This window comes from Zeus faber (genome assembly GCF_960531495.2).
Source record: "Zeus faber genome assembly, chromosome: 1".
NCBI lineage: Eukaryota > Metazoa > Chordata > Actinopteri > Zeiformes > Zeidae > Zeus > Zeus faber.
The window spans coordinates 40,379,973-40,404,433 of NC_137193.1; the positions used below are offsets into that span (position 1 = coordinate 40,379,973).

At 40.6% G+C, this 24,461-nt stretch overlaps 1 protein-coding gene and 1 long non-coding RNA gene across 2 annotated transcripts; one reads left to right on the forward strand and one right to left on the reverse strand.

The window, feature by feature from the left end:
- Window positions 1-2,726: 2,726 nt before the first annotated feature.
- Window positions 2,727-8,382, reverse strand: LOC307233917. The gene is made up of 3 exons (XR_013844283.1): window positions 8,253-8,382; window positions 2,983-3,028; window positions 2,727-2,851 (listed from the first exon to the last, which is right to left on the reverse strand). It is a non-coding gene; the product is annotated as an uncharacterized lncRNA (long non-coding RNA).
- plin3 (perilipin 3) lies at window positions 8,258-23,433 on the forward strand. The gene is made up of 8 exons (XM_080005379.1): window positions 8,258-8,396; window positions 11,555-11,633; window positions 13,959-14,154; window positions 14,759-14,841; window positions 15,600-15,828; window positions 17,403-17,755; window positions 18,717-18,935; window positions 22,985-23,433. The coding sequence occupies exons 2-8, from the start codon at window positions 11,577-11,579 to the stop codon at window positions 23,120-23,122; spliced, it is 1,275 nt and encodes a 424-aa protein (XP_079861505.1). The 5' UTR covers window positions 8,258-8,396; window positions 11,555-11,576; the 3' UTR covers window positions 23,123-23,433.
- The last annotated feature ends 1,028 nt before the right edge of the window (window positions 23,434-24,461 follow it).

Genomic DNA, 24,461 nt, shown 5'->3' on the forward strand with positions numbered 1-24,461 from the left:
CCTCCTTTCAGACACAAACTTTAGTGTCTGGGTTATGGATGTTTTCATGAAACAACTTAAGAACTTGTGTGTCCTTAACGCTAAACAGTGGCTTATCTGTGTTTTCCGTCTTGATGAGCTGTCCGACACAAGCAGGTCATGGAAAGTTCACGCAAGTCTGACGGAACCATGAATAAACACAACAATGCAAACTTGACTATCACTCTCTCCAGGTAATAGACGACACCTTGGTTCTTTGTTACAGATAGATTTATTCTTTTTAACCGTACTCCCATCACAGTCATCAATCCACCGTCAAACTATTCAATAGATGACAATATACACAATAAGCACACATTCCTCTCACATACAAACAGTAGAAACCTAACACTAAATATGCATGACGAAACATAAAACATGTAAATAAACATACCACCATGAGGGAATGAGTCCACTTGAACAAACATTAATACAGCAAAAAAAATATTAAAAAAAAAAAAAAACAGGCAATGCAATATCACTTTTAAACTCTTAATCTTTAAGTATAGAACGTGTTTTTCCTTGTCTTCTTGGAGGAGATTGCAATGACTAAAGTGTCCCAACATGAACTTTAGAACATAGTTCTGCTTAGTGTTCATACAAACAAATCAATATCCCTAGAAATAAATAATACAAATAATACACAAAAACAAAACATACCAAATAATGACATGAACAATATTTATGGCTGTTAAACTTGACTAGATGACAAGTAGTAGTCCGGTGTACAGGTATTCCCTGGTTGACCAGCACCCGATCACCAGATCCCGACCCGGGACCCACACCGAGTTCGGTCAGGTTGGTTCTGTATAGGGAAAAACAAATTCAGGTATTAATACATTTTGAAATGGTTGGTTCTTATCTACAGTGGGCCTGAGAGCTCAACGCACTCATTCATTCATTAAGAAAACACATGCAACTAGACAAAACACAAGCAAATTACGAAAAAGACAACTGCGTTCGAAGAAAAGACAACTGCAAAACCACATTATGGAAGAGAGCAACACGATTATGGAAGTGAGCCACTCCCGATGCACTGATTTATCTGCAAAAAAATATATTAAACTAAATTATATTGTGCCGGTATTTATACGTAAGAATTTATACAAGCAATAACCTGGAGCCGAAACTATCACAGACCAATCGTGCCACGCGAGACCACCGTCTCCAAATCCTCCATCTGCTTCCTCCATGCAATTGATAAATAGAAAAAAAAACTTTTATATCAATCCACAGTTTTTAAAACGGCATTTACCGGCTCCGTGTATGTGTGGTGAAGTTTGCGAACGATTCAAATATTTTGGGTGTAGCCATTAACCCCAACAATGCAGTTTGTACTTCATCGACAGCAGCCAGTCCTTCTTGGTGTTCCACTCAGTGGAAAACCTACTGCCCCTTTGTTTGGTGAAGGTTTACAAGCCCAGTTGTCTCCCATCACTTAGAAGCACTAGAACTTTTATTCAAATTAAAGCAGAAGACAATTTAGATTTAGATTTAGAAGACAATAAAGGCTGCCACCTTGTAAGCAAGTGCTCAAAATTTTGAGTTGACATGATGACGTCAAGTGACGTGGACACGCTCATTCAATCAACAAAGCACATACGTAAGAAATGCGGTCACGTAGTCTCCATTTATAATGTACATTTACCCAGAAAGTCAGTGTAGCATTTCCTCCTCGGTGTCGAACGGACTGCACATGCACCCTGTGACGCACCTGCCAGTCAACTGTCAGAAAACATTTTTTTCACATGTGATTGGATTAGCCACTCAAGTGCCCTGAATGTCCCTCATGATTTTGATATTGCAGGACACTGCTGAATGATATGCATCAGAGGGGATTTAGAAGTGGTTGTATGCAATGCCAACTGAAAAATAAGTAGGTATACTCCATATACCCGCGTATATCCTGCACTACACCACTGCGCATCAGCACCCATTCTTTCATTTTACTCTCCCGTTATTTTAGTGTTGATGAGATGGAGCTAATCTTACAGACATTCAACTAACAAACTAATACCTAAACATTTTTTTGTGGACCCTCCAGCGAGTAACACCAATAACCTTCTAGAAAATTACATGTAATACATTACCTCAGCTATTAGGGTTATCTCGTGCTAGATGGCAAAGGAAACACACAGAACAACTACAATTAATTATTAAACATTTTCCTCATCTGCAGTGTTGTTGCCGAAAGTCGTATTCATTCCTTTTTCTTTGAAAAGATTTGTGCTGGTCTGTGCACCCAACAGCAGAGCACTTCCCATGATTAGCTCTTAGCTTCAACATAATGCTGGCGGTCCAGCTCTTGCGAGAAACAAAATGGCACACCTTCGCAAAGGTTGTTCTCCAGCCGTGGGTGGAGATACTCAGATGGGAGGCGGTATAATCCTAATGGGCCTCCGCTTGACATAGGAGGGGAAGGCAAATTTGAACGGCTTGTTGAATCACATGTTTTCTGAAATATCATCAACCCATCGGAGACCCAAATGCATGTGCACAAGCACTGAAAAAGTGAGTTTTGCATAATTGGTGACCTTGAATGTCATGGGCACACTACAGACTTTCAAAGTCGTCAGATCTCTGTACTGTTCACACTACACAACTTTCTGTCATGTGATCGGGAATCTTGATGTCGTTGTGGTTTCAGTCTACATGACTGATCGGGGTCAGGGGATCACATTACAAGATCTTTTACCAGGACCGGATCTCGCCAGCGTCTGGGAGCGCTCGGTGAGCCGTGGGATCACGTCGTGAGCAGTTCACACCACAAGCTCATGGGAGCGCGCCGTGATTTTCCTCCGATCTGGGGCTCTGCTCGGCGGTCTCCAAAAACCTGACGGCGAGTGAAAAAACACGCTAAAATCACATTGGTCACAGCATTGGTCGTGAAAGAGAGAAACCGTTTTAATATCTCAAGATAATAATAAGACAACCAAATAAACAAACATAAGCAACTCTTATAACCTCTCTCAGATTCCATAGTGAGGAACTTGCCGAGGCCCACTTCAATCTATGACGTAGAGAGGGAAAAAGATGAACGATGAAGAGGAGAGAAGAGGAGGACAAGAAAGGCAGAAAAAGCACAGCGATAAAAGCGGCAACTGTTCTTTTTTGAGAAAAATGGAAATGAATAGAACGGAGAGAGAGGGAGAGAGAGAGAGAGAGAGAGAGAGAGAGAGAGAGAGAGAGCGAGAGAGAGAGAGAGCAGAACCCGAGTCGTGTTTATTGTTTATTGGAAACACACAAAACTACTGTAATGTAACAGAGGAAATTGTAAACTCTCCGTTGACACAAAAAATGTATAGACTCTCGTTCAGGGGGAAAAACACTAGTCGTATTCATGTTTCTCTCTTGCGTGACCTGGGGTTCATAATGCCCCCCCCTCTCTCTCTCTTCCTCTCTCTGAATAACAAATCTTTCCAGATATTGTGTTTTCTTTTTCTCTTTAAAAAGGCTCCACTGGAGGAGACCCACCAATCATTCTCTGCCCATGTTTCCAGCTGAGGCAACAGGGATGATAAAAAAGCCCCGTGAGCCAATTTTAATTTGACTTACTAGTTGCGAGGCAATTTCCCTGAAAAGATTAAAAGCCGTGGCTCTCACAAAGACTTAAACGCATAAACCCCTAATGACTTGATGAGCTTTAGTTTTTCAAGCTTTTTATTTCATAAAGGAATGAGGGTGTGTCCGCGCCTGCTCGCAATGTTCAATTGGTCTGCCCTTTGGTGCACGTAATTAGTCTAGGTCCTCGCCTCTTTCCTGTTTTGTGTTTGAGCACGAGCAGAGAGAAGGAGGCTGTCGAGGACAAAGGCTCCGGAGAGAGAGAGAGAGAGAGAGAGAGAGAGGGGAGAAATCATGAGAAGAACACAGATTGTCAAGCCTTCTTTCCTTTACAATGTTGATGTGATGATAGCATCACTTGTTATTAGATCCGATCAGCATCAGTAACTATCCATTCAAGTGGATAACAGAAAAAAGGACATAAAAACATTGTACTGTTGGTCTTCTCCCACTATAGAACTCACACTATCTAATATCTCTTCCCCTCAAAAAGCAGTTTTCCTGTTCCCATGATGAAACTAAACCATGATGCATGGATTAGTACACTTGATCAACAATAATGTTGATTTGATTTCACTAAATATCACAATAGATTTCTATAGTATATTTATATATTTGTATATTCCATAGCATATTTATATAGTATGGTAATTATATAGATTATCTAAATTGCACTCATTGGTTCTCTGGGTTGTCCACATGGTTGACTCAAAAGCCCGGAGTGGAGTTTTACTTTCTGAACTAGGATTCTCCACCTCTCTATCTATCTATCTATCTATCTATCTATCTATCTATCTATCTATCTATCTATCTATCCATCTATCTATCTATCTATCTATCTATCTATCTATCTATCTATCTATCTATCTATCTATCTATCTATCTATCTATCTATCTATGGATTCAATGGGCTGCTATACAGTATAACAGCACTGGGACGTTTTCTATAATAACTTTACAGCTTTACTAGTTTGTAGGGAAATGGTTTATTGTGCTACGCAGCAGCAAAATGACATAAAGACCAAAATGAGGGCTAGTTGACATATAGCTTGCTAGTTGTACAAAACCAAATATTGGACTCGAGGCCACAGGTCAATTATCTTGTGTGATATTGCTTAAATATTTACACATATATAATTATTTTTATCGATTATTTGCAGGTCAGCGCAGGGCTTGGCGAGGATCAACCTTGCTTCTTCCACATGAGGAGGTGGGTTGTTGTCCACGCTCCTGTTGTGGCCTTGACAAGGTTACGCTTTATTAATATGCTATTGAGCAGAATATCACGAGGACAAAGGTTTGGATCGTGTTTCAACCCTGGAGATGCTTTGTAACCATGTGGTATGTTACCGATACCTCACACTGCAACCCGGCGGAAATTTGTTGCAGGAAACTGGAAATTAGATTCCCATCAGCGGTGTGGTGGAGCGGAGGATAATCAGATGGTCAGATAGGGAGGGAGGGAGAATAATTGCAGAAGATTATGGCGAAATTGAAAAGTTTCAGTTTGAAACTAGAGGAAAACATTAAAGAGGAGAAAGAGGGCAAAACAAATGTTTGTGATGTGAAGTGAGCTCCACACCGGAGACATCTCTGTACGGCGACACCAAACTCTGCGGATGGTTTTCATTAGGACGGAGGGGACCGACTGCTTTCAGAGACCACTTCCTGTCTGTAGCTCTCTTTGATGATGATGAGCATGATGATGATGATGATGATGATGATGATGATGATGATGATGAAGGATCTTATTGAAACAATTAATCTTACACACACACACACACACACACACACACACACACACTGCAGTAAAGTTGCACCTGCATGGGATCAAACTGCTCATTGAAGCAATCATAGAGTAATTTTTTTTTTTTTTCGTTTTGTTTCCGTTTGTGTTGTGTGTATGTGTGTGTATTTTCTACTGCCTTACATACATATGCTTTTCTATAAGTTTCACATAACACTCTAAGTCTATTTACGTATATATATTTTTTTTTACCCTTTATTTTCCTCTATTATGATTTCCACTTATTTATAGCTGTCTCATTAGCCTGTGTGATAAATATATTATTATTATTATTATTATTATTATTATTATTATTTATAATAATAAATATATATATTGTGTGCCTGTTTTTTTTTTATATTGTTTTTTTTTTAATGACAGCAATATGGTAGAAAATGTGTTATTTTCCATTTCTGCCTTTAAAAGGCCACTGATAATTGTATTTAAAGCCTTAAAGCAGATGTTTGTGGACTTCCAGTGCCGTAGTAGTTTAGAGTACCTCTATTAAAACACAACTCAACATCTAGAACCCAGGAAATCCAGTCAAGATGCCAATTTGGAGCACTGGTCTTTAAACAGTGTCTTCAGGCAAAGAGAAAAGGAGAGAACGAGGGGGAAAGGTTTTCCCTTGATGGTTGAACATTTTTTCTGTCATCTACTAATCTTCAATTACTCAATATCCAGGGCAATTTTTTGGGCCTCAATGAACTAATCTAGCGAAGCAGAGTCAAGGGTGAAGCAGGAACAGATGTGTATGTGTGTGTGTGTGTGTGTGTGTGTGTGTGTGCATGTGTGTGTGTGTGCGTATGTGTGCATGTGTAAGTGTGTGTGTGTGTGTGTGTGTGTGTGTGTGTGTGTGTGTGTGTGTTCCTTTTCCGAATACTACATAATCCATTAATTCACACCATCCCACCACTCACACAGTATCTACAGTATAAAACCAGGGCCTGTGTGTTCCATCTGATCCTTTTCTCTTTGTGAGAGGGTTTTAGAGGAACCCAAACTGCATCTACGCAGCGTTAATTTTCTCACTTGATTCCAAAGTAAAAGCGCAGCGGGTGCTTGTCTGTGTTTCCAATGATGCCTGGAGTAATTGGTTCATGCTCTATGGAGCCCGGTGGCTGAGGAAACACAAAGGGGGCCACGTAAAGAAAAGTACGATGGCTGTCGTAATGAAAATCTTTCACTAAAGGAATGGAGGGAGTTTGGGGAAACGGCGTTTCAAACAGCGCTAATAGCATTTTAATGTCAATGCCGTGTTGATGAGGACCTACCCGCGTTTTTACACACACACACACACACGCAAACACACATGCACACACACACGCACACACACGCGCACACGCGCACGTGCACACACACACACACGCACACACACACACATGAAAACACAGAGGGAGAGAGAGAGTGAGAAAGGGGACCATATTATGTGTTTTAAGAAAAAAAATATTAATCACAGAAAAGGCATGTGAGAGAATAAAATCCATCAGCACTTTACATGGATGTATCACAAAGTTTTATAATAGATTTTAACCATTTGAACCTGTTTGACCCTTTTTTTTTTTTTGGAGTTTGTAAAGCTCTAGACAACTGTTGTCTATGTGTTTTTCACTGAGTTGAAAACTATTAATGAAATTAAAGGGCTCTCTTCATTGTAAGTATTAAAATATTAAAATATTTGTATGTGGCTGGGTTGAAAGGTGATATGACCAGAGGCATTTTCTTCCTGCTTGCACCTCAAAAAGAAGTTTCATCATCTATGGTTGATATACTGTTTGATATGATTTAGTCCAAATAGTTAGGGGGTACAATAATTTGGGCCATAACAGTAACAGTCATTATTGAAGTTTAAATCATTTTGCTGGGGATGCCCTGGACCCTCTGCATGGACCGCTGGTGGTCCCCGGACCCCATGTTGAGAACCATTTCTCTAACATTTTACATATAATATGTGGTATGTGATTAAACTTTCCATCTGACATCTGCTGCTCCTTTAATTATTGAATCTATTTCCTTCTCTCCTAATTTTGTGTTCATATTGCACTACATTTCAAAGTATTGTTGCATTATAACAACAAAACACAAACAATAAATTAAGATAAAGAATGAGGTGATACTAAACTCTTTATTATTGTTGTTTTTTATAATAATAATAATAATAATAATAACAACAACAATACATTTCACTGACTTCTCCAAAGGCAGACTCTTATTAAAGCCATGCAGTTTATGTCATGTAAAATAAAACCAATGCACTCACATAGCTGAGGGGGGGAAAAAACTGTGATTTATGGTAGAGGCTGTAGAGAAAGGCTTGATTCGCTGGGGAAACACTGCCCCCTCGGGGAGGTTTTTATCCACTCCACAGAAAGACTTTTCTTGCGCCTCACGGAGCAAGTTATTTATTTGCTCATGAGGAATTTGGGAATGGCGTCATGTTACGGTTTGTTATTGGTATCATTACTGTGATTGTTGGTGTTGTTGTTATTATTATTATTATTATTATTATTATTATTATTATTATTATTATCACTGCTACTTTATTTCTTTATTCCTGTCTTTATTCATTCATTCATTCATTTATCCATTTATTTTACACTATTACGGGGCAGTGTTGACAACTGTGCACTAACTTTTTGTTTTTGTTTTTGCGCGTACATGGAGAGGATCCTATTTTTGATCGCAATGGGAATTGTTGACAGAGAGGTTTATTTCTTTATTTCGTGGGGTGTGTTTTATTTTGCCAAATATAAGACAAGACAACATAAGGCAAAACGTTATTAACCCTCGGGGAGGGAATTCAGGAAAAACTATCTCCAATGTTTTGCGCGAACACCCCCCGCATCGGGCCCGACGACGTCCCTTCGCTCCACGGCGGTCGCCTTACTTTCGCTTTGCGTCGTGTGCTGCGATTGGTCCGTGGGGACGGAGCGGCTTCCTCCTCTCCGCGCCCAACCCGCTGCGCCGCGACGCGACCTGCACCGAGGGCGCAGCCGCCGACGCGGGAGGGAGCCGCCGGCCGAGAGGAAAGGTCTGGAACTCCGCTCTGCTTTTTATGTCGTTCGCCACCAGCTGCTTTTCTCATTGTCTTGAAACCCCCCCCCCCCCCCTTTGAATAACCTGCGCTCACCCGGGGAAACACTTTCGCGTGTGGTAGGGCTGGCGCTGACAGGTGGTTGACAGTCTGCGGTGGTGAGTGAACGACATGAGTACGTCAGGGGTCGAGTAAACGTCGTCGTTCTCTGGCCTCGGTGGAAGGTTGAGTCGCTGTTCTGGGGGAAAGTTCACCGTCACAGCGCTGCGCGTAGAAGCTTTTCGGGATCCGGATGCGGGTTCCAGGAGGGAGCGGAGGCGCGTTTCCAAGGACTTTAGTTGGAATTAACATTTGATGATGATTGGAATGTGATTTATGCAATTCCCATGATTGATTCTGTGTAGTGTCAACTGTCTAATTATCTAATATCCAATCATTTTCTTTCCTTCTTTCTTTCTTCCTTCCACCTTTCCAACAAAATTTTGTTTCATTTCTGAGCCCTCTTGGCAGTATCGAATGTATTGCCTCAGCTCTGACATTTATCCAGAATTACACAAATCCAAGTTTCCCAATGGTTTCATCATGGCAGGCACCAACTTGATGAAGCCACATCTGTCTGGGAAGGGAGTGCGCTACTCTTTCACCCAAACATAATCATTTGTCTGCTCAACTTTTTAAAAAGCCAAAGAACATTGCATCCTATCCTAAATCCAGCTGTTTATCAGGTTCCTTCATTTCCAGTTTGTCACGTTCCAGCAGTGAATCTTGGCTACAAAACACATTTTGTTGTGATTGTTTGTTCCTTCCCTGTCTACTGAACTAGGAAACTGCTAAATCTTACTTTATCTCAATCTTCTTATCTGGGATTACGAAGTCAGACTTTGCTCCCAATCTGTAAAGAACATAGGTAGTTCTTTATGAAAGCAAAATTCTTTTTTTATTTTGTTATGGTCCTACAATCTCCACAGTCCATTAATAATGCAGCTATGTTGATCAACAAAGGCGTTTTCATCCTTTGCTCAGTCATATAAACTGAAGTACATGCTGTTGTCAGGAGTGGCCGTGGATAATCCAGTATCTCCCTGTGGGAATGTTAATGAGTGGTTTTTGAAATGGGGGCAGGATAATTGGCCTGCTAAAATTTAGTTTAGTTTGGAAATTAAATATTAGTTATGGTTTAATGGTTCTAACTTAGGGCCCGACACTGACAAAGTGGTTGCCGAATCATTTCATAATGCAGTGATGATCATCCTGTGCACTTATAATCCACATTTCAGCATTCTCACTTGTTTCACCATTTTTTAAAGGGTAAATCAGAACAGCAGGAAAACACATTCTCCTTGGTGGATGTTTCTAAACATACTGAGATAAACCATGCTTTGTTTATTTATTTATTTGTTTGTTTGTTTGTTTGTTTGTTTATGTATTTATTTTTAACATAAGTGGTTGCCAATGGGGGCAACTGGGCAACCGTTATAACCGTTAGTGACAACTTTTGCCTTGTCAGCAGTGGACGTCTGGATCTTCAGTACATGACATATGAGCCTTTGCTGCATCCCAAATCAAGTACTACATACTGTGTTCTTCATATTACATACTGTATGTGCCCCACTGCAGCGAAACCCGAATTGTCACACATTTCTAAAATCTCCACAAGCCTCCAAATAAGTTAAAAAAGCTTTCTCGAGGGAAAATGAGATTTGAGGCTGGATGATATATGCACACAATGTGCATATATAATCCAGTTGCGTCATCACAATGTGTTGTGGGATATGCTTGCCATCTCGATGTAAATTGTCATCCTGGTGCTTTTCACAAACTTTTTGATGTGTACTATGGTTTTGGACATATTAAAATCCCTCACATACTAAATACTATTGCTTGAAAGCTATTTTCGACTCAGCATCAGTTTTTTCCAGACTTGGAGTTGAGTGTATACTGTGAGGGGCTGCTTTATCTGTTCTGATATATGAAGTTAAGCATCAAATTAAACTACAAATCGCACTAAATTTGTCATTATTTCAAGAAGAAGAAGAGAGTGAGAGAAATTAAATGAAATTAAATTAGATGACTGTGGCCTACATTTCAGTATATTCCATAACCCGGTTAAGAGGAATGCATTAGGCCTGGCTTTCATAGAAAAGCTATTTTTCACACGCAAAGAAAATTAGATTTATGCAAAACCTCCTTCATAGCTTTTGAATATCAATCTGTGGTAATGGCTGCTCGCGAACACTTCTAATGTGTCATTGCTTCCGAGTCCCAAAGTGACTCGAAAAGTGATAACCTCTGACATGGTCTTTAAATTATATCAAACTTTGATAGTTTTTTTTTTTAAATGAATGCCAATGTTATCACAAATGTGTTCTGCAGCTGATATTGGTAAAATGGAGCTCCTCTGGAAGGTACAGTATGGCATAAAATATATAATAACACTACAAGAAACATAAAATAAATTTAGTATTACATTATAGGAATATTTTCTATCTAACATAATTCAATGAGGTGTAAAGCGTTTAAAAGCAGCCTTTTTCCACTGTAATTTGACATTTGACATTCATGAATTACACATTTTAATCAGTGACACATTTCAATCTGTTATCGGTTATCTGATAACAATGTGATTTAAGTAGGAAGTTTTTCTTAGAAACACCACATTGCATGAACCTTGAATGTGCGGCTGTCAAAACCATGTAGTCAGTTCCAAATTGTAATTCCGTCTGTGGTGTAAAATGTTGAATATATTAGTTTGGGAGGACACCGTGTCCATAGTCATGCAGAAAACAACAAGCTAGTTTGCGTATTACTGCTCAGACTCATATAAATCCAATTTAATTTAGAGTAGGCCCTATACGTATTTTTGGGATGTGAGCAAGATAAACAAAATCTCCATTATTATGGTGTTATCACATTCGTGGGAGATTCGACACGGTCCAGCCGACCACATTTCACATAATTCGGTCCGTATTGCATCATAAATGGAATAAAGATGTTGAAGGGGTGTTTGCTATGCGTGCCACCCAATCTCAGCCCGTGACTCCTGCCCCAAACCCCTGTCCATCCAGGGTTCCTCATCTTGTAAACAAATGGAAAACTGAGAACTTGTGCAATCTGTGACGAATCCCTGGTGTTTCTGCCGCTGTATCTCTTGTCAGGGACTGGAAGCCGGAGCTTACAATGGCGGACAGTGGGAAGAATAGCCTGGCTGAGACAGCAGCAAGTGCAGAGCAACAGGTTGTTTGGACTTTCTTTAACTTTTAAGTTTGGTTTTTGACTTAAACAAAAAAAAACGCTGCTTCAATTTGTGAGGCTACTTTTTAGGATCCTTTATTACTCGTGTGGATTTTCTTTTCTCATGCATAAGGTATGGTTAAAGTATATATTGTGTTATACATTATATTTGTGAGTATACTTTACTTTACTTCTTATTTACTTGTATGTACTAATTGAAAGTAAAGCTTTGATATACTTGTGATTGACCCTCCTAGCTCCAAGCTGAATTCAGAGAAGATTGTGATTTTCGTGTAGTCTGATATTTATCTAAATATAATCAACTTAACACACTCCAAAGTGATTGATGTATCTATTTTAATGAAAACCACAGCTACATTGATATGCCATCACTAGTTTGGTCAGTATCATTATGCAGATTGTGATAGATCAAAAACACACACGATGTAAATAGTATTCTTTGTTGCCACCAGAAATGCACAGCACACACTAGAATATATTGACAAACTGTTTTGTCAATACAAAAGTTGTTCATCAAGGTATTGGGTATATAATGAATTCAAAATAGTTGATCATATCTGATGTCTAAATAGGTAAGAACAGGGTTTTATCACAACTGTTCACAACTTTATTTCAGTTGACCCAAGGTGTGAGATGAGCCATTTGCTAATGACCTGAAATTCCTGAAATCACCCCCTGGTGGGGGCCATTAGAGGTGTCGATCTGTCGGCTGACTGGGCCCTCCCTCTCTCTGTCAGACTCTCAGACAAAGGAATGAGGCTGTAGGCTAGTGGGAGTGGGGAGAGTGAGCAATGCAAGAAATGTTTTTTTGAAAGATTTATTGAAAACGTCACACAAACTATATACAAAAACTACAAAAAATGGTTTTAGGTGATAGGTGAGAAAAGGCAACTCTAGAACTAACAATCACGTCAAATTAAGTCATTAAAACAATACTCAAAGTGAAATCCAGTATAATAAACATTAATTGTGCAAATAAAACAATTAGCAGCAGCAAAAACTTCAACTCCTTTTGGTAATACTTTACTTGAAGCTTGTTCATGAACAATATATATATATATATATATATATATATATATATATATATATATATATACACTGTATATATTTATGTTACATTTTTTGGTCTATCCAAAATGCAAATAAAGAATGAACAAATGGCAACAGAATTAGCAGCAGACTTTGGGCACATAACACTTCAGGCCTTGGTTGTTATGAAATAAATTAAATGATCCTTGATCCTTGATAAAAATGAACACCAACGAAAATGAGACTTTGAGCACAACACGTCAGGCCTTGGTTGCCTCAGCATTTGTGGCAGCAATGCTCAGCTATAAAGTTAATTAATAAAATAAATAATTCAGAATTCAGTGTGCAAATTAACAATTAGCAGTAGCAGTAGCGTAGAGTGAGCAGGAATACAATAGTGTGAACTAGTATGGCAAATAGGCATATTGCACAAGTGATTCTGCTCCAGTGTGTGTGGTATATTCTTCATTATTATCCAGCAGCAATGTCCAAGCAATGCAGAAACATTTCCCGGTACCATTTCATTGTCTTGTGCTGTGCTTTGTAATACTGTATCAGTTGGTCAGACAAATCAACACCACCCCATGTGCTTATTGTAGACGGTGATTGGAGAGGGGCAAGGGGGGGGTGGGGTGGTAGGAGTTTGGACCTTGTCGTTGCTGTTATAATAGTAATAATAACATTACATTTCATTTGCGGGCACCCCTCTGGACACTCAAGATCATCTTACAGCAAAACAGAGGCAGTACGTGTGGTGAAAGTATGTTTTTATAAAAAGCATACTTTTAATCATTAACCGAAAGTAAGCTGAATACACACAAATACTTGTTAAACGTGTGTTCTTTCTGTGGCCAAATAAAATATGAAAATATATATATTTGATATATTTTAGCAACATCTTAAGTACAACTCCTAACACACTAAGTACAACAAAAGTTTAATTTAACTCAACTTTAATAAATGTATTGATTGTGAATACATCAAGAGCATACTAAATATACCAAGTATACTTTCAAATAAGTCACTTTAAGTTCACTTTCAGATAGCATACTTACAGTAAGTATACTGTCAGATAACACTCTTTAAGTATACTTTACTTTCAGATAGCACATTTATTAGTAAGTATAGTTTTTTCACTTGGGGATCCATCTTGCACAATGCAGTAAATCAACACTGAGCAAAGCACTAAATACTGCTCGTATTTTTTAACACGTCCATAAAAGTTTTATAGATCGTAAAAAATCCATCCCAGTTTCTCTCTTGTCCGGTTGGGTCCAGAGTGTGGTGTCCCGGGTGGGCAACCTGCCGCTGGTCAGCTCGGCATGCGGGGCGGTGTCCAGCGCCTATGCCAGCACCAAGGACAGCGCCCCCTTGCTGCGGGGGGTGATGGATGCTGCAGAGAATGGGGTCCGAACCCTGGGGGCTGCCGCCACCACAGGGTCCAAGCCCCTGCTGGACCTGCTGGAGCCAAAGAGTGGGTCCCACACACACACAAACATTCAATTTAATCTCAAGTTCATGTCTTGACAAAATAACGAAGGCCATTTATTAACATTGCAGCTAATGGAAGGCAACATGAGAACTGGACTTCTGTATTATTTATTGTCATTACATTTTTTTACATATATATTTTTTCTGCTTAATGGAATGCAAGATGACGGGAAAAATATTTATTTATTTTAAAATAAATATTTTAAATAATCTTTTTACATACTGTGTATTATATGTGTAAAATACATATTTTTTTCTACATTTAGTAATTTTAATTTCAAGACAAGACAAACATTAAAAAAATTACCAATTTAATAAACAATTTCTAACAATAAAAAAGGAAAACCTGACTATTTTTCACCTCTTCTTGAAATTCCAGCTTCCAACATAATTGTTACTGTAGTTAGTTGTTTACAATTTTAACAATCCTGTAACTGTCGCAACATTTGTGATTTGAATCTATTCCTCAATTAAAAAAATGTCCCCAGTCGGAGTTTCCTTCTTCGTGTGTGTCCGGGGAGGACAAAAAGAGAGGTATCTGATCCAGAGTTTACTGTGAATAATACAACCACCGCGTGTGCTTTCAGTCGCTGTAGTGAACGACTACGCGATGAAGGGACTCGACAAGATGGAGGAGAAGCTTCCCATCCTCCATCAGCCAGCAGACAAGGTCATAGAGAGCCGTACATCCCATAATGACACGATTAATGGACTCCTCCGCTACTGGAGACACGGTCACTAAATTAAGATTTAATGTAGGCGTGGGCCTGGGCTGGATTATCATTTATTGTCTTTCATCGGACTTAAATTTTGGTGTAGTCGTAGAACCTGTTTTTGTAGGGGGAATTGATGATGTTAAAAGGCTCTTCTTTTTAAAATCTTGTAAGAAATTAAATATTTAATTAGTTACTGTAAACTACTTTTAGGCAGATGTACTTTGTCTGTAATTTATCAGACTTTATAATAATAACTTTAGTTGGACATGTCTTATTTGTGTGTGTGTGTGTGTGTGTGTGTGTGTGTGTGTGTGTGTGTGTGTGTGTGTGTGTGTGTGTGTGTCTGCATAAATTTGACCTAACATTCGTCAAATACGATGTCAAATATGACCTTCATCTAAGAACTAAAAATGGATAAAGGGAATCCAATTAAACAAATAACATAAAAATCGTCAATCAAATCAAAATAATTTTTCCATTTATTTATTGCGCAAAATGAATGTATACAGCATAATGTACTGTAATCTGTGTTTCCCAGATTACATTGTAATAAATTTGTGTTGTGTGAAACCCATGTGGGTTTCAATCAACCTGTCATTGTCTTATCTTGGTAGCAGCCATCTTAGAAAAGTACTTCCCTAGAAGCAATGCAACACCACACCTCCTCCTTTTTGAAGCATGGCATGCCATCTTTCTTCATGTGCTTCTGCAGGTAGTGTCGGACACTGTGGGCCTGGTGTACCAGTCTGTGACTGGGGCCAAGGACGTGGTGCTGGGAGCAGTGGGAGCCGTGGGAGCCGTGGTGGGGGGCATGGAGTGGACCCTCAGCTCCGTCCTGGGGAGCCACGTGGGCCAGATGCTCAGCTCCGGGATGAACCTGGCCGTGAGCCGCTCTGAGAGCTGGGTGGAGCAACACCTCCCGCTCAGCGAGAGGGAGCTGGGTCGGTACCACAAGGAGAAAAACAAGAAGTGTTATTTTAAAGAGTTGTCTGATACAAGGTTTACTGTGAATCAGACAGTCAACAGACATGAAAATCTATTTGGCCAGGTCAAAAGAACAAAACCAAAATAACTCCTAACACGTTTCAGTGTTTTGCCTTCGACAGGGAGTAACACCAGAGCTGTGTCGCTTAGAAGACTTTTAATCAGAAAATTAAGACCTAATGCCTCATTTATTTATAGACCGGTTCCTGACCCTGTTCGTGTTTACCCTCACAACAGAACACAATACCAGTAAACACATGAATGGGCGCTGTTATTCTTAGCGCGTCACAATGGGCACCCGGCCGTTATCTTGGCCCAGAAACGTCTGCAACGTCCAGCGCTCGCAGCTTGGACACCTGCTTCTGTGTTGTCACCTTGGATCTCCACCTGCTGCCTCTTGTGATGGCAGAGGAACTAGAGGAAGGGGAATTAAAGATGCTGTGATTGGTAAAAAGCAAAAATGGACTGGCTCGTTTTGCATAGATTCTCAAAAATAATTTCTGTAAAGTCGGGTCCATATACAAGAATTGAACATGAACTGAACAAGGTTAATCCATGGAAACATATATATATTACATGTTGTGTGAGTCTCTGCCCACAGGTAGGGGTTGAGGGATGTCTGGCCGTGGTTTGCCGACATGGCGAGAGTTTTTATTTAAGCGTTAAACAGAAAGACTGGCTGGCCACAAGTATAAATGACTAATAAATAATGATGATGATTTCGGGCACAGGAGGAATGGCGTTCCGATCTGGCTCTTGGTCGGCTGACGAGTCCATGCTCTGATCCCCTCTGCAAGACAGACAAACATTAAGAAAGCTCCCTGCCCCGAGTCGGACCAATCAGCGCCACCCGGGCACTGATTCGGCGGACTCGAGGCAGCTTGGTGACCGCAGGGAAACAATGCCATGCTGCCGTCTGCAGCCGCAGCTTGACCACGCCCCTTGGTCTGTCACACGTGTTACCTCAAAATAGTTTGCAATGATATAGGTCAATATACAGGAATTGAAAATGCAAGAGATATTACTTACATGCTACCTTTGTCGGAATAGCAGCTTACAAAGCTCAGGGCAAATGTACCGTACAAAAAACATTAAATTGCAGCAGCAGGTTAAGTGGAAACTGTTTCAACTGGTTATTTAAAAAATATTCACCATGCAATTAAACTCGCTAAAAGTTTCAAAGTTTAAATTAAACCCGCTAAAACTCAACTATCTGTGTGGATTGGATGAGACTGTGAAACCAATGCCCTGTTCAGTATCGTGTCCTTTACAGTTCTCATATACTTAAACTGTAAAAATGCCCAAAAATCCAAAGCACAGTATCAATGACTTTCTACATTTGCATGTTATATATAATTCTGTTTAAATGAACAGTGAACAAATCAATCAATGGAAACAATGAACTCACTTTTATTGCAACTTAAAATATCAGTATTGGTATCAGTACTCTGAACATATCCAGGAGTGAGAACTCAGTACTTGTACTCTAAAACATTAAGTGAAAAGCTGTAGTATGTATTTTCTCCATCAGCTGCTGTGGCCGAGCCTGTGGAGGACGAACCGACGTCCTCGTCTCCGTCTCCAAACTACTTTGTCCGTCTGGGGAACCTCTCGGTGAAGGTCCAGCAGCGAGCCCTGGAGCAGTCGCTGGTCCGGGCACGGGACGCCAGGGACGCTACCTACTCTGCCCTGGGTCAGATCAGCAGCACCCTGGACCTGTTGGAGGGTGCCCGCTCCACGATGGGCACCACCCTCGGCACTGCTGGAAACCAGATTGCAGGAGCCCCAGAGCAGCTGCTGCAGCGCTGGAACACCTGGAAGAATGGACAGCCGGGAAACGGACAGAAGGAGGCCGAAGTGGACGGAGCTAAGGACACAAGTGAGGTCAGAATTTGAGTCCAAAGGTGCACGTGAAAGGGGTTGAAATCACTGTGCTTAATGAGCTATAATTCAAATAGAAGAATCTGACAATGTAACCAGACATTGAGGGTTATGACATGTGACTATGGTGAAAATGTTGGGGTTATGAAAAATCTGTTGTTGAATTTTCACTCATATTAGATCTGCAAGGCCTCATTTAAAGATATATTTTTATGGCATTTTCATGCTTTATTTGATAGTGACAGTGCGGGGGGAAAGGGAAGGCAGGGAGCAGAGAGAGAGGGGATGACATGCAGCAAATGGCCTCGTGCCAGAATCAAACCCGCGCCAATTACGGAAACGTCGTAAAATAAAATAAAATAAGATAAATATATATATATATATATATTTTTTTTTTTTTTGTTTGGAGAAACAGACACAGAAAGAAACAGAATTATTTTTAAAATACTTACATTTCCATCGTCTCCAGTTTTGTCACGGACGGTTTGCATTATATATATATATTTCTTTCTTTTGAAAGATTTGTACTGTGTTAAAAAAAAAAAAAATGAACAAAGATTTGGTCTGCAGCCAACAGCGTTGCTTCGATGCTAGCGTTGTGCGGTCATGCTCCAGGCGTGGGTGGAGTTACTCAGATGGGGGGTGGTTATAATTCTAATATGTCTCAATGCTACATAGCACTGAGACACAAAGTACACAAAAAACTGACTGGGTTGTCTTATTCACAGTTTGTGTGTTAGTAGGCCAATCAGACACCCAAATGTATGTGCATAAATACTGAGGAAATGTTTTACATAAAAGGTTCCCTTTAGAGGTATTTACCACATTAAGTTACATTATGACACGACTCTGGAATACTGGATTCTGATTGGCCATTGGTCAATATATGCGATTGCTTCGGGTAGACCTGTGAAGACCTCTAATGCGAACTCTCAGGTGTTTTATTTCCACGCTTTGTCAGCAGCAGCTGGAGTGGCGCGCGCTCACCATGATCCAGAGCCTCAGTGAGCAGGTACAGTCAGCGTGCGGTGGCGTGGTGTCCAGCGCTCAGGGTCTGCCGGGGGTCGTCCAGGAGCAGCTGGCCAACGCACGACACTCAGCCCAAGAACTGCACTCATCCCTGGGCAACACCAGCACCCTGACGCCCCTCCTCCTGGAGCAGAGCCGCCACCACCTCGCTAAGGTACTGCCACCACCGAGATGTCCAAAAGAGTGCACTCAGCTGAAATGATTTCAAAACTTTAATTGCCTTTTTATTTTAGTTTTATAGCTGAAATAAAAAAATAAGCACAATACATTAGACGCCAGAGAAGTAAACTTCTGACTTGAAAAGATTCCAATTTTTTTTAGGTTCGCTTTTTTCAGTCTAGGCCTTATTAAAATGTTGGTTCCATCATTCATAACTGTTCACAGCACATCCTTGCTGAAGGCTTTACTGTTGAGAAACTTACCATTCTGTTGCAGCTTCTCACTTCTAAAATCTCCCTTTTGAAAATGGTAAATTATAATAGTAAATTAGCTTCCAATATAGGCACAGTGTCTAACATGTTTTGAATAACAGTAATATCACATTTTATTTAAAACTAATTTTTCCAAATGGTGCAGTACATCCAGAGCATAACGTTGGCTACAGTAGGTTTCCAGTAGGAGGCGAAGCAACTTCCTGTTTCTCGTCTCTTACGTTAGTGTGGATGTAGCCAAAAGAGTCAATAAAAACATATATAAAAATGCCGGTTTCCTACCATTTTTTCAAAATTAAAAACTATCTGACAATATTTTGAGCCTCCCATTTTCAAAATGAGATATTTAAGGCTGAAACCTTTGCCCCATTGCAGTGCATTTAAGCACAGTGAGAAGCTGCAGCAGAGCGGTAAGTTTCTCAATAGTAAAGCAGTCGGCAAGGTTGTGCTGTGAAATTTATAAATGATGGGAACCAACATTTCAATAAGGCCTGGGTGGAAAAACAGCAAACCCATCCATCCAGGTCAGTGAATAGGGGAACTGAAAGCTTGACATCCACCCTAGTCTTCCCTGTAATTATGATATTGACTGCTGCTAGATGGCAAGATGCCAGTTATCCCCATTGATCCCACACCTGGAATACCGCTCTAAAATAAAGCTGCCAAAGCTACCAAAAGCCAGCATCTCTTTCTGGCTCGAGATTTCTCATCACTTAGCGACAGACATCATCATTACTGTGCTTGAGGCACTTCTGATGAGGGCTGCTCATCAACACACTAAAGCTGTGAAACTATGTCTTATAGCTTACTGACACTGCTACAACTTTGTCTAAAGCTACGATCTGGATCTGCCAGCTGTGACCTCGTGGCACTGAATGACCAAAGATAGTAAAGATAGTAATTTACAATTTACATTTTTTATATATATATATATATACTACTCACAAAAAGTTAGGGATATTCGGCTTTCGGGTGAAATTTCTGGATGAACCTAAAATGCACTGTAACCTTTACAGGTGAACTTAATTTGACCTTCTCTTAACTTTTGAATGCACATGTCCAACTGTTCAATGTTTCAGTACTTTTTGCACAACTTGCTGTTCTCTAACAAGGAGCTGAACGGCCAAATTCACAACAGGTGTTTGATCCATGAATGGACCAATACGTTTCCTGGTTCAATTAGAATTGGTATTTAAACAGTCCTCTTCATCATGCTGTTCACATTTTGACATCATGAGACCAAGATGACGCCTAACAACTGATCAACAGTACCTCACCATTGTGAGGCTTCAAACAGGATGTTCTCAGAGGGAAGTGGCCACTGAGCTTAGAGTGTCACAGAGCGTCATCAGCAGGTTGCAACAGAGATACAGAGAGACTGGAAGCATCACAGAAAGACATAGAAGTGGACGTCCTTTGGCCACATCCCACACTGATGAGCGCTTCATTGTGAACAGTGCCCTGAGGAACCGGATGATGAATGCCACTCAACTCCAGACACATTTAAGGGAGGTGAGAAGCATCCAAGTGTCACGTCAGACCATTCAAAACCGTTAACATCGGCGTGGTCTACGTGCTAGACGACCTGCAAGGATACCTGACCACCCACCAGGCACAAGCATCATCGTCTTGCACGGGCCAGGGAGCATTGACGCTGGACAAGGGACCAGTGGCCTCAGTGCTGTTCTCTGATGAAGTCGATTCACGTTGAGCAGAAATGATGGCCGCCAACGATGTTGGAGACGTCAAGGAGAGCGCTATGCATCAGCCACTGTTGTCACCAGACGAGCCTTTGGTGGTGGTGGTGTTACAGTGTGGGCAGGTGTGTCTAGTCAATACAGAACTGCCCTACACTTTGTGAATGGTACAGTGACAAGCCCAAACTACCTGAATAACATCATTAATCCAGTCATTGTGCCCCTGCATGAACAACACAGGCCTCATTTCATCTTCATGGACGACAACGCTCCAGCTCATCGAGGTGGCATCATTAGGGAACGGCTGCTGGAGACTGGGGCACCTCAAATGGAGTGGCCTGCACCTTCTCCAGACCTGAATCCCATAGAAAACCTATGGGATCAGCTGAGTGGCCGTGTAGAGGCTCGTTACTCTGTACCCCAGAACCTCAATGACCTGAGGGCCGCCCTTCAAGAAGAGTGGGGTGCCAGGCCTCAGCAGACAATAAGTCGACTTGTGAACAGCATGAGACGTCGTTGTCAAGCTGTAATTGTTGCTCAAGGGCACATGACAAGTTATTGAGACATTGACATTTTTTGTTGTGGTAAACCCATCACTGTTGTTGGCTTTTGTTTCAATAAATTGTTTGAGATGAGGAAATCACCATTGCATGCTTCTACTTAAATGCCCTACTTTCATGATATAATATCACTGTAGCGTGAACTTTTTACATTTTCCATAAATGTCACCCGAAAGCCAAATATCCCTAACTTTTTGTGAGTAGTGTGTATATATATCTCCGTGATGGGATTTGCCTGAGAATGTTGTGTGCATAAACATTTCCATGGCCTTTAAGCCACGGTTCACCCCCTACTGCTCTTATTGTGCCAGCTGTGAACGATTATGATTTTACGGTGTCATTCTTCTATTTTCAGTCACCAATGCCAAAAAATTTACTATTAAGGACATACAACAACATGACATGAGCTCAAACAAATGGCATGTGCTCTAAAAAGAAAACCCTAAGCAACATATTGCTTAGGAAGAGTAACTCATTTCTCGTTGTACTTATTATTACATTTACATTACATTTAGTCATTAAGCAGACGCTTTTATCCAAAGCGACTTACAAGGGAGAATAACATTCAAGCTACATTGCGACAGAGATTAGTGTAACAACAACATTCGTGTAACAATAAATACTGCAAGGTGGTGCTAAGTAATTGTAGGTTAGGACAGGAGGTACTCACTGAAGAGCTGGGTCTTCAGGTGCTTCTTAAAGACAGAGAGGGAGGTCCCCGCTTTGGTCATTTTTGGCAGCTCGTTCCACCAACGTGGAACTACAAATGAGAATAGCCTGGATTGCCGTGGCTGTATGGCCGGCAGAGCCAGGCGACGCTCATTTGACGAGGGGGCAACATGTGCTCTTACAAGAGCATTTAAGTAGGTGGGAGCATTCCCAACAATCACTCTGTAGGCCAGCATAAGAGACTTGAACTTGATGCGGGCGGCTACAGGTAACCAGTGGAGCTCGATGAGCAGGGGAGTGACATGTGCCCTCTTTGGCTGGTTGAACACCAGTCGCGCCGCCGCATTCTGTATCATCTGCAGTGGCTTCACCGCACAGGCCGGCAAGCCTGTTTATTATAAACTGACATTGTCACATAGTTAAAAATCAATAATAGTTGATATTAAAAAAAAACATAAATTAGCTTTAAATTATATGTTTTCAACAACAGTAATAATCACATTTTATTCAGAACCAAACCGTAATCCTGGCTGCAGTAGGTTGCCTTCACTGTTGGGGCAAGGAGAAAAGTGAAGCTGCCCAACTTCCCTTTTTCTAATCTCTTACGTCAGCGCGGACGTAACCAAAAGTGCTGATTTGCAAAAGGGCAAAAGAGTCAATCAAATCCTGGAAAACCCAGATAAAATAAATGGTTATCATTTTGTTCATGTTAAAAAAATACAGGAAATGTTTCTCCCAATTTGATTAAAATGACATGATTTTTAATAGATTTGAATGTTGAGATGGTCATACTGGTCACAAATCTATTGTGTTGAGAATATAAAAACAATGTGTTTTTCTCTCCAGGTGAGGCAGTCTCTGGACGGCGTTATGGAGTATCTCCTGAACAATACTCCTCTGAACTGGCTGGTGGGGCCATTTGCCCCGCAGATCACAGAGAAGGGAGAGGAAGAACAGGCCATGGAGAGCGGAACACAGAACTGAACCGAATGGGAAGACGAGAGGGAGGACTGGACTGAGGGCTGGATCTCACCAAAAAAAACACAGTCAAACTCGCTCTGTTGACAAAGATGGTGAAATTTGGGGGGGGGGATTGCCTCGGTTTTCAGCGTTTATTATGAATTAGAGAATCACAAAATTTTACTTTGCTGATTAAAAAGAATCAAGTGCCGAGATGCTTTGACGTTATACACTTGCTTTATGTATTCCAGAAGAAAAGCAGCTTATTTTAAACAGCTTAAAAGAGAGAACGTTTGACGTGTTGTTAGACATCATATACGGAAGAAATAAACAAAACAAAAAGATTTTTGCAAGTGTGGTTATTCTTTTGCAAACATACACATCTTGTGCTATAGGGCACTAAAATGCAATATATAAGAGGTTGAGCGTTAGGACAGAGGGCATCTACATGAAAATCATTGCATTTAAAGTTCAGCATCTGCAAAGTAGACTTAATTATTGCTTTTTTAAATGAAAAACTGACGTCAGTGGTCTGTGGATGTCATGGATTCGCTGCACTCACAGACAAGATGAATAAAATGTGTATTCGGGGCGGTCCCAACGTGCCGTCGTCCAAGTTTGATCCAGATCCGCACATTATTGTGGAATAATTTCATTTAAAACTGTGGTTTTCATCATCGCAGCAACGCGCGCGCATGCGCAAATGACCCATGCGCACAGGTCTAGTGATTTGTCAACAACAGGGTCTTAACCAACATGGCGGCACGTTCAGACGTGTCTGACGTCGGACTTTCATGGATGTGATGATCTGACAAACCCACAGACAATCTGAATAAGATGTGTATCTGGGACAGTTCCAACATGGCAGCGATTGAGTTTCATCCAGATTGGCAGCTCAGTATTGTGGATGGAGTTTGTGATCAACAATCACAAACTCACCAAGATGGCGCTGCACAGAGATATAGTTGCGATTGAACTTTAACTAAAGGAATATAAGATACAAACTTTTAAACATACTAAGTCACAAAGTGACAGGTATTGTTTTGCCTAAAATGCAACATATTAAACGTCATAAATATATACACTTCTGAGGACAACAGACACACATCATAGTAAGTTCTACAAAGTAAAAACCCAATAACCACTGTCAAAATTTATAGACATTCCAGAGGTATCAATGTATAAAAACTTCCTGAATTATAATTACTGGTAACAAAAACCATAAGCAATTACATAATACAGGGAACATGTATTTATTGTGTCTGTGTTTTGATATATTTTCATTCGTTTTGTGTTTTTGGGTTCCCTTCCAGATCTCTCATAGAAGCCAAAATTCCAAGCCAGCCACTCTCCTCTTAAAAGA

What these genes read in the sequence shown, in the direction of transcription:
- plin3 (XM_080005379.1), top strand. Translation starts at nt 11,577, where the DNA reads ATGGCGGACAGTGGGAAGAATAGCCTGGCTGAGACAGCAGCAAGTGCA. An exon ending in GCTCAGCGAGAGGGAGCTGG is followed by an intron (nt 15,829 to 17,402) that starts GTCGGTACCACA and finishes TTTCTCCATCAG; the next exon opens with CTGCTGTGGCCGAGCCTGTG. An exon ending in GAGCTAAGGACACAAGTGAG is followed by an intron (nt 17,756 to 18,716) that starts GTCAGAATTTGA and finishes CTTTGTCAGCAG; the next exon opens with CAGCTGGAGTGGCGCGCGCT.